Raw genomic sequence first — 13799 nt, 5'->3', positions numbered from 1 at the left:
CTTTCTTTTTCCAATTCCCTCGTTTTTTCGTTTCCTCCCCCGCGACGGCCTGCGCGTCGCGACCACCGCCACGCTCGAAATCGACGCGAACGAACGATTCAATTAAAATTTCAATTATTCACCGGACACATCACTCCGATAATTCCACGGACTTCCTCCTTTGAGGAGCACCGGGTACGAGATTTTGTCGTTCGCGATCTGATTTACGTTTTTCGTCGGATCATCCCGTCGTTATCCCAGCTAATCGAATATGTTTGCCTTTGTTAATTGCGTTGTTTCCCGCTGTGTTCTTCTTTTGTTTTTAACGCGTTCAAGCCGGCGTGCAAACGCGGTGAATATTTTTAGAATAAATTCTATTTGGTTCTGGATTTTCTGTTTGATTTGTCATGATAAATGCTGACGGGTTTCAATTTAATTGTTTAACTAGAAACGGATTTGTTGATGATTTCAAAGGTATAGTATTTTTTTATGTCACGAGTAAGCACGTCAGATTTCAAAATGCTTTCGATATACTTAGGGATATTCGCAGAATATAGCGAAAAGTCTTCCTCTTCTCGATCTCTGGAAACTTTTTTCAAGAAACGGAAGCGTATATGGCGCATGGAAGAGATTTCGAGAATCTTGACAGGATCAAATAAAAAGTCGATATCTTATTAAAGCTCATATTGCTCTCGAACCGAAGAAATGCCTGCGAATCTTTACATTTTTCGCTTCCGCGTGAACGATGTTTAACGTTCAATTTACCCACGCCAGATTGAACGCGTTAACGTCTACATATCGGGTTGACTCAAGCTTCTATCCAAACCGAACGAGACGTCACAGGTACATATGTATTCCTTGTCGCGGTAGCGTTCTTTGACGCAAGGAACCACAAGGTACAGGATTATTTCCTTCGAGAGAGAGTAGAAAAACGGAAAGTCTGCTCCCGGCGGGGCAGATATCACGGCTACTTCTAAATTCCTGTTTTTATTCCCGTCAGAAAATGAAACTAGAAAGGAAAACAAGTATAATTGCCGATTCGAATTTTCTATCAATTGTGTACATGTGTTTATTACTCTTATATTGACTCAATGATGTTATTCTGTGGTGCTTTGCATGTCTCTATTGGACTCTGCATGTCGTATAGGGCATCGTAAGTACTTAATTAAATGAACTCATCAGCAACTACCGAATACACACGACACCCCCAGAAAAAATAAAAAAATATATATATATATTTACATATAAGAAATAAGACTTCTATTGTCGATAAGAGCTCGATCTGCGTTGCGACAAATCGAATGCGGTCGTTGTACTAACCACACGGTCGTGTATACCAAAGCTTCTCTTGGTCTTTCTAGAAAACGTGGAAAAGGTAGTGACCCATAACCCTATAAGTAAGAACAGTCGGGGGAATCGAGCGATCTCTAGAGTCTTTTGTTACCGCTCGACTCTGTTGTTTGGAGACCCGAGGCATTCACGAATTATTACTGGCGAGATTGTTTGAAGCTTCCGCGTGTAAACTGCGCTGTGTAACTAACTACGCTGTGTTTTGCCAGGACGTGTCTCGTCAGGATCGCTGCTTATACGGTATCTGAATCTATCGCGACGCTGGCGCAACGTTAAACATTGTTTTCAAGCGACGTACACGCAGCTTGCACTTGAAAGCCTCGAACAAGCTGTTGATTCCTTGGAGGAATTTCGAGACACTGCACCGACTATTAGATCGTCGTTTGTCTTCTAACGTTCACGCATTTTTTTCTTTCTTTTTTTTTTTTTGTTGAATTGCTAACCGACTGTACTTACTGCAACTTGATTGATTCGAGTAATTTCGTAGAATAATTACGACCAAACCGTAATCGCCAACGAAAGAAAGTAGGACAGGGTCTTTCGTTCTGCTCGATTCGTTGTTTGGTGTCGTGGAAACAGACACGATCGAGAGCTGAAAGGATTTAGAGGACATTTTTTAATTTTTCAAGTTTTTCATTGTTTAGTTCAATCTAAATTTAAAAATTCTATCATAATAAATCTAAAATGAAGAGTGAAAGGGTTTCGAACGTTTCTCAATTTTTTCATCTTCTAATTAACTCGATACTAAGGCACAGGACTGTTCTCCAAGATGATTTCCACTTCTTTCGTGAAATTACTTACGCTTCTCTTAAATTAATCTACGACGCAATTAAAGTCGTCCGACGTTGCAGTTAAAAGTCTTTCATGCACCATAGACACATGTACGGCTAATTTATTCTTCTCTAAATCCTCGAGCGACATCTTTCTGGCTTAATTAGTAAGAACAACCGGTTCGTACCAGCAGAACGAGAGTCCTTCCTGCGGTTGGTAAAGTTTTAATTTCGACGAGCCAACTTCTTGGTTTTCTTTATCCTAATTTCACTTTTAAGTTTCGAGGTTGTTTGCAATAGGTTCCCCTGTTTCTTTATTCCCGTCGTAGGTAATTTTTAGATGTAGAGCCGTATTATAATTAAATCCACGCTGCTCGCCAATGTTGATTCGACAAATTCCTGGTCCGGTCAGCAAACTCTCTCCCCTTTAGTTACCCCAAGACCCTGCGTTGTCATTATTTGCCTCTTACGCTATGAATGTTTCGTTTAATCCTTCTTTCCGTTACTCTGCAACGGTTGAAACATCGCGAAGCCCGCGAAAAATATAATAATAATTAGAAGCAACGAGAGTACAGGCTAATTAAACGAGTCCTCTTATTTTAAAGCGAGTCGAGAGACGTCGCTTCATTGTCTCGTTACATATAACGATGAAAGTGAACGAGATTCATTTTGTGGATTACGTCGATAGACGGATTATCTTGAAAAATATGCTCGTTGAACGAGGAAAGAAAAAGTTGATCCCGCGCTTTCGATGCATACATTCGCGGAGGATTACTCGTTCTTACTACGAATTACATCGCCGCGTATAAAATACGGTTAATCGATTCTAATGTAAATAATGGCCAACGAAATTTTGCCTCCAAGCGGATTAAATACCAGACCGAGGCTCTAAATTACTAAGCATTTAAGCCAGTCGAGTATAAGAAGCATATGGACCGAGAAAATGCCCACTAACTCCACCCTTAAGTACTATGATTCATTTAGCTAAAGGACGTTAAAACTCGAATTTAATAAGACCCTTAATTTTTGCATTCGCAGAGCTAATCTCGTTCTTAAAATCTAAGTATCCTTTCTAAATTAGCCTGTACCAAGAAAAAGAGAACATAACAGCCATATTTTGCCACCCTTCGTTACAGTGGTTTGCAAAAACCTTCTGCATTCATGAATCTTTACTCTTTCAAAGTTTATGAATGATATAAATTTAACAATTCAATTGTATTCGAACAATAATAACTCTGTACCAATTTCAAAAGCAATCATCTTTGAAACTAGACCTACATAATACCACTCGTAAAGAGAAGGAGAGGATACTGAAATGAAACAGAACGATTTCGCAAGCCGCTGCACTACCTCCTCCCCGCTTCTCCCCTTTATTTTCTCTGCTCGGGGTACGTTGATCCGATCGATGGACACCGAGAGACGAGGCACGAGCGCTGGAGGATCGGTAGCAACCAATCATCGGCCCGTTAATTACCACGGCGATGCACGTTTCCTCTGAACCATTCCTTGAAATTGAACGGCCACGCGCCGACAGAAGAGGGTGGGGTACGTAAAAGGGGCGCGGAAACGGTGTGTGCATCGACGCCGCGCGACAGCGTCACGAGCAGCCGGCCGCGACGCTCGTTTCCGTTCCGCGACTTCCCGTCCCGCGAATCGACGATCAATTAGCGGAACTTTGATCCACACACCGAACGGGGTATCTCTCCCTGTCCCCCTGGTGAATTAACGTCTCGCCGGCACGACGAGTCGCGTGCACACACGCACGCGGCTCTGTTTGATCGCGACGTTGAAAGACGCGTCGCGAACATAAACGCCGCTTTCCCGGATCGTAGCCCCGGCTGATTTATGCGCGACAGGTCGTAACTCTTTGCCCGTTGAAACCCGGGAAAAATCGCTGTTCCGAGGAGCACGATCGGATCCAACGACGCGGGGTATCGTCGGGGTAATGATTTAAAAGGCGAGACCAAGTTTCGACTGTTGGTCTCCTGTTGATAATTTATGCTAATGCCTCGGCTTGGGACGGAGGGGAGGTACGGATTGGGTTATCGAGTGACGAAGGCGCGTTGTTTTGGGGTGGTATTGTCGAGAAGAACGCGGGTCCTTGATAAACGTCGCGATAATTGAAGAATAAATTCCAAGTTTCTTCGGTTGTCGAACATTTATCGTGTAAAATAACCACGCGGAAAGAATGCATAAAATATATCGCGGAACTGACGAAATAATTTCTTAGAACACGGCACCGTAAAACATTTCGCGGCGCATTAATTCACCCGGCGAGTAGAAAAGTTCGCCACAAAGGGATCGCGGTCCACATAAAGATAGTCCTTTATCACATTATTTGACATTACTCATTCCAACGTTTTCTTTGTCCATTCCCAACGAAACGTGGAAACAGGATCCTTCTCAATTGTGCTGGCCGCGGCGTGTATATCAGGGGAAAATTAAATCAGCTCTTTTCCATCGCTCCTCCCGGCTTGAATAAGAGAAGAGATACGACCTGATCCGATCGCGTGAATCATCCTACGTACCGTTTATTAATTTTGTTACCGGATCTGTTCAATAAATCCGGTCGAAATTGTGTCTTCGAAACGCCGCCTCGTATCTCGGGTATTTCATCGCCAGTGATTTTTAATCAACTTTATTACTTCCGCAAACATACCTCCAACTCGCTCGACTTCTTCTTTTTTTCCTGTCCGTTACATTTTCAAGGGGAACGCGCGAGCTACGAATTATCCTGTACCACGAGTTCGCTTAAAAGCTTCGTTTTTTGCGTTCCAACACCTATCCTCGCATCCCTTGCGAATGATTTTATTTCTCACTACCGAACAGCGAAATATGCGAAGTTAATCGTGTTCGTCCTGTTTTTCGAGCGACCAGAAACTGGATGAAAGTTAAAATCCGAAAAGTATTAAAGACCTGCAATCTGAAGTGAAACAAAAACTTCGCACATCTCGCGTGTACAGGGCGTCGAGTTTCTCCATTCTCTTTAATCGTATATGTTTTTATTAACCAGTTTCATTTCTGTCTAATTTTTTTCCCTTCTTCTTTGTTAACAACTCCTCGTAGAACGAACTCTTTCACGCGTTCGTTATCATCGATAAACAGAACTCTCTTCTCTTCGTTCAGGAAAAGAAGGACGGACCCGTGTACAAATTCTACGAGACCATACGCGACTACGGCGGTGAGATCATGAACACCATAAACCGCCTGCGTGACGTTACGCTGTTCGCACCGAGCAACGCCGCCTTCGAAGAGCCAGGCGTGCAGAAGATCCTGCAGAACAAGGAACGGGTCAAGGAAATCCTGAACCTCCACTACGTCAAGGAACTGCTGCCCCTCGACAGAATCAAGAATAAGAGCGTCAATATGGTGAGCGAATTTTTCTTACGAATTTCAATAACTTATTTCAGTTTAGTTCATCAGTCAGGGTAGATTTTAACATCCAAGAATTTCCAAGATTTCTAACGATTCGTTCATTTTCTCTTTCAAATACAATCAGCAGCGAATCGAAGGTTTTTCATTATTCATATCATTTTTGTGATTAATCGTACGAGAGAATGTATTAGGTCCATCGTTACTTTTCTGTTGTTTCAAACGGTTCTGGTTCAAAGAGTTCGTCGTATACGTTTTTTAAGTGACAATATCGTCTGTTTTTGAAGTGATATTTAATTATCAACGAATATTGGATATTGATTAATTCGATGTTTCTCTGTTATCTGTTCTCCAATTGAAATCATCACTGCAGAAGCAACTCTACGCGGTAATTACATTTTATATAGCTTTCAGTGTTTCTGTTTGTGGACTCTCTTTGCATATTTCTGTTCCTTCTCACTCGCCTTCATTTATTTCTGAGTGTCAAATCTATTTGAATACGTGATTGGAAATTTTAGATCGTCTAAGTGTTGCTATTAAAAGACCGACACGAAATTCCTTAGCATGTTGCTGTTTATTGCCTGTGAAACCACCGACTGTATACGTTTCCAATTTGATTTCGTTATCATTTCAACGTTTCGATTAAAATATTTCGTTGGAGAAGCGAAAGATGTATAAATATTTTAAGTTAACTTCTGTTAAAGATGGACAGAGCTTTCCACTTGGAGTTTTCTACGTTCGTTTTTTTATCGCTGCTTTAAATGTTGCTTCCTGTCTTAGTAAGTTAACATAATACCAGCTATAGAATCACAAAACAGTCTTTGTACGCGATAAAATATTTATGAGAATCGCGCCTTTTGAAATATACACGCAAAGCTTATGACCTCTCATAAAATTAATGAATAACGCGGAATTTCCATGATTCTTCGCTTAGAAATTTTTCATTAAAAATCTCCGGAAAAATAACGTGAAAGGGAGAAACATTTTCAGAGGCTTCTGGAATCCAGTGTTTCATTCAGAGATTCCTCTGTTTCACAGAATCGCGTTGCGCGATTCCTTACCAACACGCTAAAAATATATTATCAACGAAATAAAAACAGAGCATGCAAAGGTGAAGAGATAGAAAACGAGGATCGTTTAATTGATATGATGCATGCCCACGGTCATAGCGTATAAAAGAATAATTTCCATGTAAATTTATACGCTCTTCTCCTTTTACATGAATTTGGTCGAGTTTATTCCTTTCGTTGTGCGTTCGCCTGCGAATTCGTTGTTTGTTTACAGGTGTATTTGCAAATAAAAATTTATAGGGTCGTATAGAAGAGTTTTGCAAATCCGGGATGAAAAATCCAGCGTCCGTCGCTATAACAAATAATTGAAAATATCGCGAGAAATACGATTCGAGATGTAATGCGAAGTTTCCACGTGACACGGTTATTGCTATCGATTTAAGGGCATGGGTATTAATCGCAATGAGTTTAGATTTCACAGTTTTCAATTACATTTTATCCACTTTATATGTCCACGATTTTGATATTGCACCGCAAACTCTAGGTTTTAAAAAATTCCCATCAAATGGTTCGCTTCAAGGATAATAAATTAAGCAGGAACAGAAATATTTCATTGCCACACGTTCATTCGTTAAATAATAATGGCGGATCGAGTACGAGAATTTTTACCTCGCGTGAAAATCTCGTTAACCTTGATTAGGATGATTTGCTGCTCGTTGTTTCCAACAATTAAAACGCACGTCATAGGTTATAAACGAAGGCAGTTGGTAGTCCATACCGAGGTGTTCCGTCGCTAATAAATATCGCACGCATTACAGCTCGATACTCTTTAATAAACAGCAATTAGTGACTCGATATTAGTGTGTCTGTTTCGGCTTTTGTCATAATCCGTTCGTAAATTAATTTGTACTCCCGAGGCTTCCATTTCGCAGAGATCCTCTTGTCCATTTTATTAACTGATAGATTAATCTTCCAATTTATTCAAGCCATACTATTTATTATATCTTTCTCCAGTTAATACGGAATATTGAGCGATGAAGTGACGCATTGGTTTACAAATTTGTACTAAACAATGACGAATGGTTTGTTTCCAAATTTCACTCCGTTCTCTGATCCGCTGTCATTCTATCGCCGTCAATTTGAACGTTAAACAAACAGCCTTCATTTATTGAAATAAAATCGGTTTCTTTCTGCGTTGTTTCCTTCTAAACTCGATATTATCCACTCGATCTACTGGACCAATCTAATAATCCAGCTGAGATTTACGTACCGTACGGCATTTTGCACAATTGTCGTTAGTCGCCTGCTCGATAGATCGCGAAACGTAAATCAGCCCTTTACACGCCCGAGTAGAATGTTAATTTATGAACGAGCGGAGGATATAATTAAAGGCAACGGTTCTATATCAGCACGCTTCGTGATTGAAGTATGGACATTCAAGCATAACTAGTTATATCGGTGATTTCGCGTAATTACATTCACGGATCAAAATTGACAGGCATTTGGCGAGCCCGAGATATTCAAAGACTCATGGAAGATGCATCTAGCTCGGTATAATGCCTGGATAATTCCGTACAGTTCTATCCGTGACCTTAACGAGACGTTAGTTAATTAAACTCTCCTGTTCAGAAATAAGGCGAACGCAGAAAGAACCAGAATTCTCGGTGAAACGAGCGGGGAAAAAGGCGAACGAGCGGGTAACGGCTGCGCTGGGATGAACAAGCCCATAAAACAATCCGCGATGTAGCTTTGTTTCGTTTTTTAATCATCCGCCGGGCGACGGTGCTCCGAGCCGAAATATGTGCGGTTTTTATACGCGGAAGTCGACCGATTTGCATTAAGCGACCCTGTTTTCGCGCCAATTTATCGCGCGGATATGTTTTATACCGCTCTTCTGCTTTATGACGCGCGGCTCCAACCCCCGATGAGACGATAAAACGGCCGCGGAAGAGAAACACCGCTGTTTCGTAACGGGCGACGCGTTCGAGATAAAACGACTCCTTTTTTCACTCTACCGGGGCCACCCGCGCGGTGCCGTAATTAATTCATTCGACGCGGGGCGAGGCGATTCTGTTGTTGAATCGTCGTTCGTTTTCGCGCGATAAATGCCGCTTGTTAGTGCTTGGTTGGTCCGCCATAATGGGCAGAATTGGGGACTTCGCGGCGCGTCTCGTTTCGAACACTTGCCCCCAGAATTTAAAGGTTGCTCGATATCTTTCTGGCACCAGCATCGATGAGATTCGTCGTATTGTTCGAGTTTTATTTGAATGCCCATTGTGAGGTTGCTGGAAAAGAGAGAAAATAGGGGAACGAGGTGGAGATGGCGTAACGTTTCGTATCGAGAGCGTATAACTCGATTAGGGGAGGCAGAAATCGCGTATTGATGCGTTAGATCGGGCGAAGCGGTGGCAGAAAAGAGGTGAAATCGAATGAAACGGGAAATGAAGAACGCAGAATGCATAGATCCCCCGGTAAGGAATAAAAAGCAAAGGCGGGCGAGTTATCTGGCGGAGAAAGAGGCTTATAGAAAAATTCTGTGCCAGAGAGTGGCCGTGGATTTTCATGGAATTTATATTCGATCCGGTCTTTGAAGCCGCCTAGTCCCGACAGCGGATGCGTCTATCTGCAGTGGCAACCGAAGATCAGAAAAGTAACAGGCAGCGGTGCGAAGAGTGCGCAAGTAGGAAAATTCATGAGAACGGGATCAACCGGAGGAGGAATCGATATCCTTAAGCTCTCTCTTTCTCTCTGTTTGTCTCTCGTTTTGTCCCGCGTTTTCAGATTTTTCCGCTATTTCGCCTCGCCGCAATCGCTTCCGCGAAACTTTCAACAAATTCGTGAACCTCGACGCTGCGAACGTAATTTTCAACTTTGAACGGCGGCTTCGACTTGGAAACGCGAATTAAACCTGGTTCGGATCTGTCAAAGTTAGACCAACCAGACTTCGAGTCGTTTCGAATGAAGTAACTTAAAACAGTATCACGTAGTAGAAAACCTAAACTGTTTCAAAGCATAAATCCCCCCTTGAACTGCAACGCCATCTTGTTGCTCCTGCGTTGGCGTCTATCTGTACATGCACGCGTAACGACGAAGACTTATCGCTAACCGTCTAACGCTACTTCCAATTCTCTTCTTTCTGTCCTCGCCATAAGAAAGTCTGACGTACGAGAACGCGCACAACTTTCCACCCCCGACCCGTCTTCCGGCGGAGCTCGCAGTTAGATACGCACGAGTTCTCGTTTGCGCGTGGCTCGCTTTCGACCGTTCTTCGAATAAAATCGCGTTGATGCTACCTGCTGGTTAATTAGAAATTATTTCGCCGAGTTCGTACGTTCCGCTGAATCTCCAAGGAGCAGCGAGTTATTCGAAGAAACGGATGATTCCCCTTGATCTTCCTCTACACGCGTCGCGTTGCTCTGTTTGTACGTTCGAGCATGCCGCGTACGGCAGCTGCAACAGTTGCTTCGATTATAACGTAAAACTTGTTTTGTAGGTGCCCACGGCAGCGGAGAGGAAGAAGTTGTACTTCAACGTAGTCCAGGATCCGAGCGGAAACAAGGTAGTGACCGTGGAGGGTGGTGGCGTGAACGCGACAGTGATCACCGCTGACATTGCTGCTACCAACGGACTGATCCATATCATCGACAGAGTCCTTGGTGTTCCGTACACCACTGTATTGGATAAGCTTCGTACCGACCCTCTGCTCAAGTGAGTCCATGTATTTTGCAACTAATAATTAACGATCGATATTAAATACACGGGTGTCAGACTGTTCGATCCTTACAAACGAAAAATGCTGGTAGCGTAAATCGAATCGTACAGCCCCGATAACTTCATTCAAAGCTAGAATTATGATTCGATGGTGCTTTACATTTAGCCAATAAAAGGAATAAAATATAGAACTCGTACGCGTGTAACTTCCTCGCGCGGATAACGTTCATTTTCACGCGCGGAGCATATATTTTCATTCCGCTAGATTGGTTTAACGAAACGCTAACAGGCACGCGTACGAACCGTATGAATATTGCTCAGCCAGATCCATCGTGATTTAATTCCTCTCTCGTTATTTCAATTACCAGCGCATCGATAATGGAAAATCCAATTAAACGATATCCCGATAACCGATAAATAAACTTTCGCGACGCTAACACCCCGTTAAATGAGTGAGCCTCCGTGACTAAACATTCGCGGGTGGATATATCCCGCTAAACGACGCTGATCCACACCGCTTCCGGAAGTTTCATCGAAATCGAGTGCCGCGCACCGAAACCGTCGAAAACGAACCGCGTTGTTAGCCGATGCGATTCCTCGGAAGCTTCAGGAGTTCGACGCGACCGTGGAATGCGATCGTACGACAATTACGATATCGAAAATGCAACTCGAGCTCAACTTTTTCGCGCGAATATCGTGCAGCTTCGATCCAACAAAAATTGCAACGAGGACACGCTCGATACGCGCACAAAATGTGACGCGAACATAATTAGTCTCACCAAAAATAATCAGCCCTCGACGGAGATCATCAGTTCGTCGTGCATAAATATTTTCTCTGAACGCTGTACGCGTTATGTCGCGCGATGTAACAGGCGAAACCAGCCTGGCGTCGTATCGAGGTGCATATATTATTCAGACGACGGCCAACAGAGGCTGCGATACAAATTTATTAGCAGGCGATATATTTCTGGTAAACGACGTCGCATGATGGACGCCGGTTCGGACCAGCAAGTATCGCATCTTGTTACGGGGGATCGACTCTAGGAAACGGCCGGTTATACGCTGGCTTTAATGCCATTAGCCCCTTCATACGATAGCTATCGTTATTCGACGCGGTCGATGGATGGCGATGTCAGCATTCCATCACCCGGCACCGCGATATCCAGCCTGGAACCCATCGATAGTGGTACTTCCCCGCAGTGCCTGTACGTCATTGCCGTGCGTTCACGAATATCAAGATCCACTCTATAGCCTCGATTTGTTCGCAACCGCGTCCCACCCTTTTACCACCCGTTGCTCGGCTTCCGGTTTAGAAACCGTTTCGATGGCGTCCAACGGAACGAGAAACATCCCTCTCATCGCTTGGCGAACCATTTGGCGAATGTCTCAACTTTCTTCGTCCCCTCTCTTTCAGTTCCACCTACATCCTCGGACAGCGACACAGATTCAACGATCAATTGAACGACACGACCAAGCGCTTCACCTATTTCGCCCCGCAGAACGCTGCTTGGAACATGGCGATGATCCGTTTGCCGTCTGCCTCTAAGAAAATCTTCATGCCCGAGTACAGCTATCACGTAAGTACTTGTACGGATGGATAAATTAGAAGTGACACGTTTGTTGGATTTTGTTCTTTTTTCTTAGAAATTATCTGATTATAATCTGATTTCAGACGAAACAAATCTTGGAACGGCACCTCGTGATCGCGGACGAAGCATACACGATGGCCAAGCTGAAGGAGATGAAGCGCAACGACACCATCGTTCTACCCGCAGCCAGAGACAGCCTGAAGCTTCGTTTCAGAGAGCAGGGCGAAAGTGAGTAGAAACTATTTCATACTGTTCGAGCAATCGTTCGCATATAAGCACCCTTGCAATTACCCAGATATTCTCAGATACACTCAACGTTTGTTTCCAAGTATTGCCTAGTATTTGAACGTAATTGCGTCCGGGTGTATCGCATTCCTTTTTCTTTCCTTTCTTTTTTTTTTTTCTTCTTTTTTTTCTGGTTCGTTTGTTGCTGTTAACTCTCGTCTCGCGGAACACAGATAGAGAAAGGAAAGTGTCGCGTTATGCGTACTGCTCTGTTCGACGGAGCTGTCTGTCTGTTCATTCTCAAACCTGGTGCTATTTCGTTACGTTTAGATGACAAGTACGACGAAAACGCGATCCGACCAGAAACTTTCGGTGAGTGAGTTCAATGTTTAGACGTCGCCGATGAGCGACGACACGTGCTTCCACCAGTACGAGCTCTTCGCACATTGTCAATCTCTCGCGAGGGTTCTGCGCACTTTCACGCACGGTGTTCAAAGCGCGTACACTCGACGCGTGTACTCTTAACCCTGCTACGGCTTCCGCTAATTTCACGAGCCACCGGCTCTCTTCCTCTCCTCCTTCGTTCAAAAAATTCGTCATTTTTTAAACGATCAAACCCTTCTCGCTCAAGCCTGTGCAATTGCCGTCCACGTGAGTGAAGAATGTCGATATAAATCATTCCAGTGTCTGGTCTTGTAATTAATACAGTTTCGAGCGTTTCAAGGCTAACAGAATTTCAATACGATACGGTTGGTCTCGAATCTGTCGCTAATTTCAATAACTAATCAAGATTTCTTAGATGTTACCACGGATATCCAATCCTTACACGTTTCTACGTATCGCACCCTATTTCCGAACGATTTTCCAACCTGTACGAGACGTGTAACTTCTGGCTACACAGATTGTCCTATCAAGGAACACCTGCGCAAAGTAGGGAAGTTTGCCAGAGCCCGCGCAAACTGCAGTTGCACAGACTTGCCTTAACATAAAACGGAAACGAGAGTACACACGCGTTAAACTCCAACTTCTTGCTCGTATTGTACGTAATATTTGTACGGAAAAATTAGATTTCTCGGATCGAAAACGATTGGTGGTGTCGTAGCAGGGGTAAGCAACAGTTCTATTAACGATAATTAACGGATTGGATTTGTTAGCTATATTTTTTTAATGTACGACGTTCGGATGTTCTGTCAAACGTGTCTGATGATCCGTCCTCCACGAACGTGTCTGTTAATTTCAATCTTTTGTCGTGTAATATATTTTGTGGTTGAGGATCTCGATATAACGTACACGTTCAATGTTCCCAGTGAAGAACATTTACACTCTGTTACGATCACACATTTTACAAAAGAACACACGAAACGATTTTTGTCTGAAACAAAATTTGACACGAGGTCGGTGTGTATGAGAATCGTTTGATCACGTGTCCTCGTTCGCACTGTTGAAACAACACTTCTCTATCATTTTCATTGCGACTGCGTTCGAATCCGATCAAGTTAACGCGCGTCTCATGCAGCCTCAGTGCTTGAAAGGAATGCTTTTCTGTTCTCAGACTACGTAGATCGCGCCTCACTTTGCAGTTACATTCACTGTTTGCTTCTTCAGCGTACGCGTGCACGATGAACGAAATTTATTTTACTTTTTCCTTTAAGAAGAATCGATTTGTCAATCGACGTAGACGCAGCTGTCTTTCTTTTATCTTTTTGGCTTTCTTTACTTTCAGTTTTCAGTGGGGTAAAGTTGAAGCTGAATCTCTCGAAATGATAAACTATCTTGCACTAATGCCACGTTTA

General features: G+C 43.2%; 1 protein-coding gene across 5 annotated transcripts in view; it reads left to right on the top strand.

Moving 5' to 3' along the window:
- The window catches only part of Fas1 (fasciclin 1 Fas1 domain-containing), a 230481-nt gene that overhangs the window by 212654 nt on the left and 4028 nt on the right, over window positions 1–13799 (top strand). For 2 of the 5 annotated variants that reach the window (XM_076910272.1, XM_076910264.1), the window contains 6 exons: window positions 5226–5468; window positions 5845–5859; window positions 9975–10189; window positions 11607–11769; window positions 11865–12009; window positions 12337–12378. In XM_076910272.1, the coding sequence (XP_076766387.1) occupies window positions 5226–5468; window positions 5845–5859; window positions 9975–10189; window positions 11607–11769; window positions 11865–12009; window positions 12337–12378 (823 nt within the window). The remainder of the gene's footprint in view (window positions 1–5225; window positions 5469–5844; window positions 5860–9974; window positions 10190–11606; window positions 11770–11864; window positions 12010–12336; window positions 12379–13799) is intronic. The other 3 variants (XM_076910293.1, XM_076910284.1, XM_076910278.1) reach the window with 2 other exon arrangements.

The sequence above is a fragment of the Xylocopa sonorina genome, chromosome 1 (assembly GCF_050948175.1).
Source record: "Xylocopa sonorina isolate GNS202 chromosome 1, iyXylSono1_principal, whole genome shotgun sequence".
Taxonomy (NCBI): Eukaryota; Metazoa; Arthropoda; class Insecta; order Hymenoptera; family Apidae; genus Xylocopa; species Xylocopa sonorina.
This window is presented reverse-complemented; position numbering and strand designations above follow the sequence as displayed.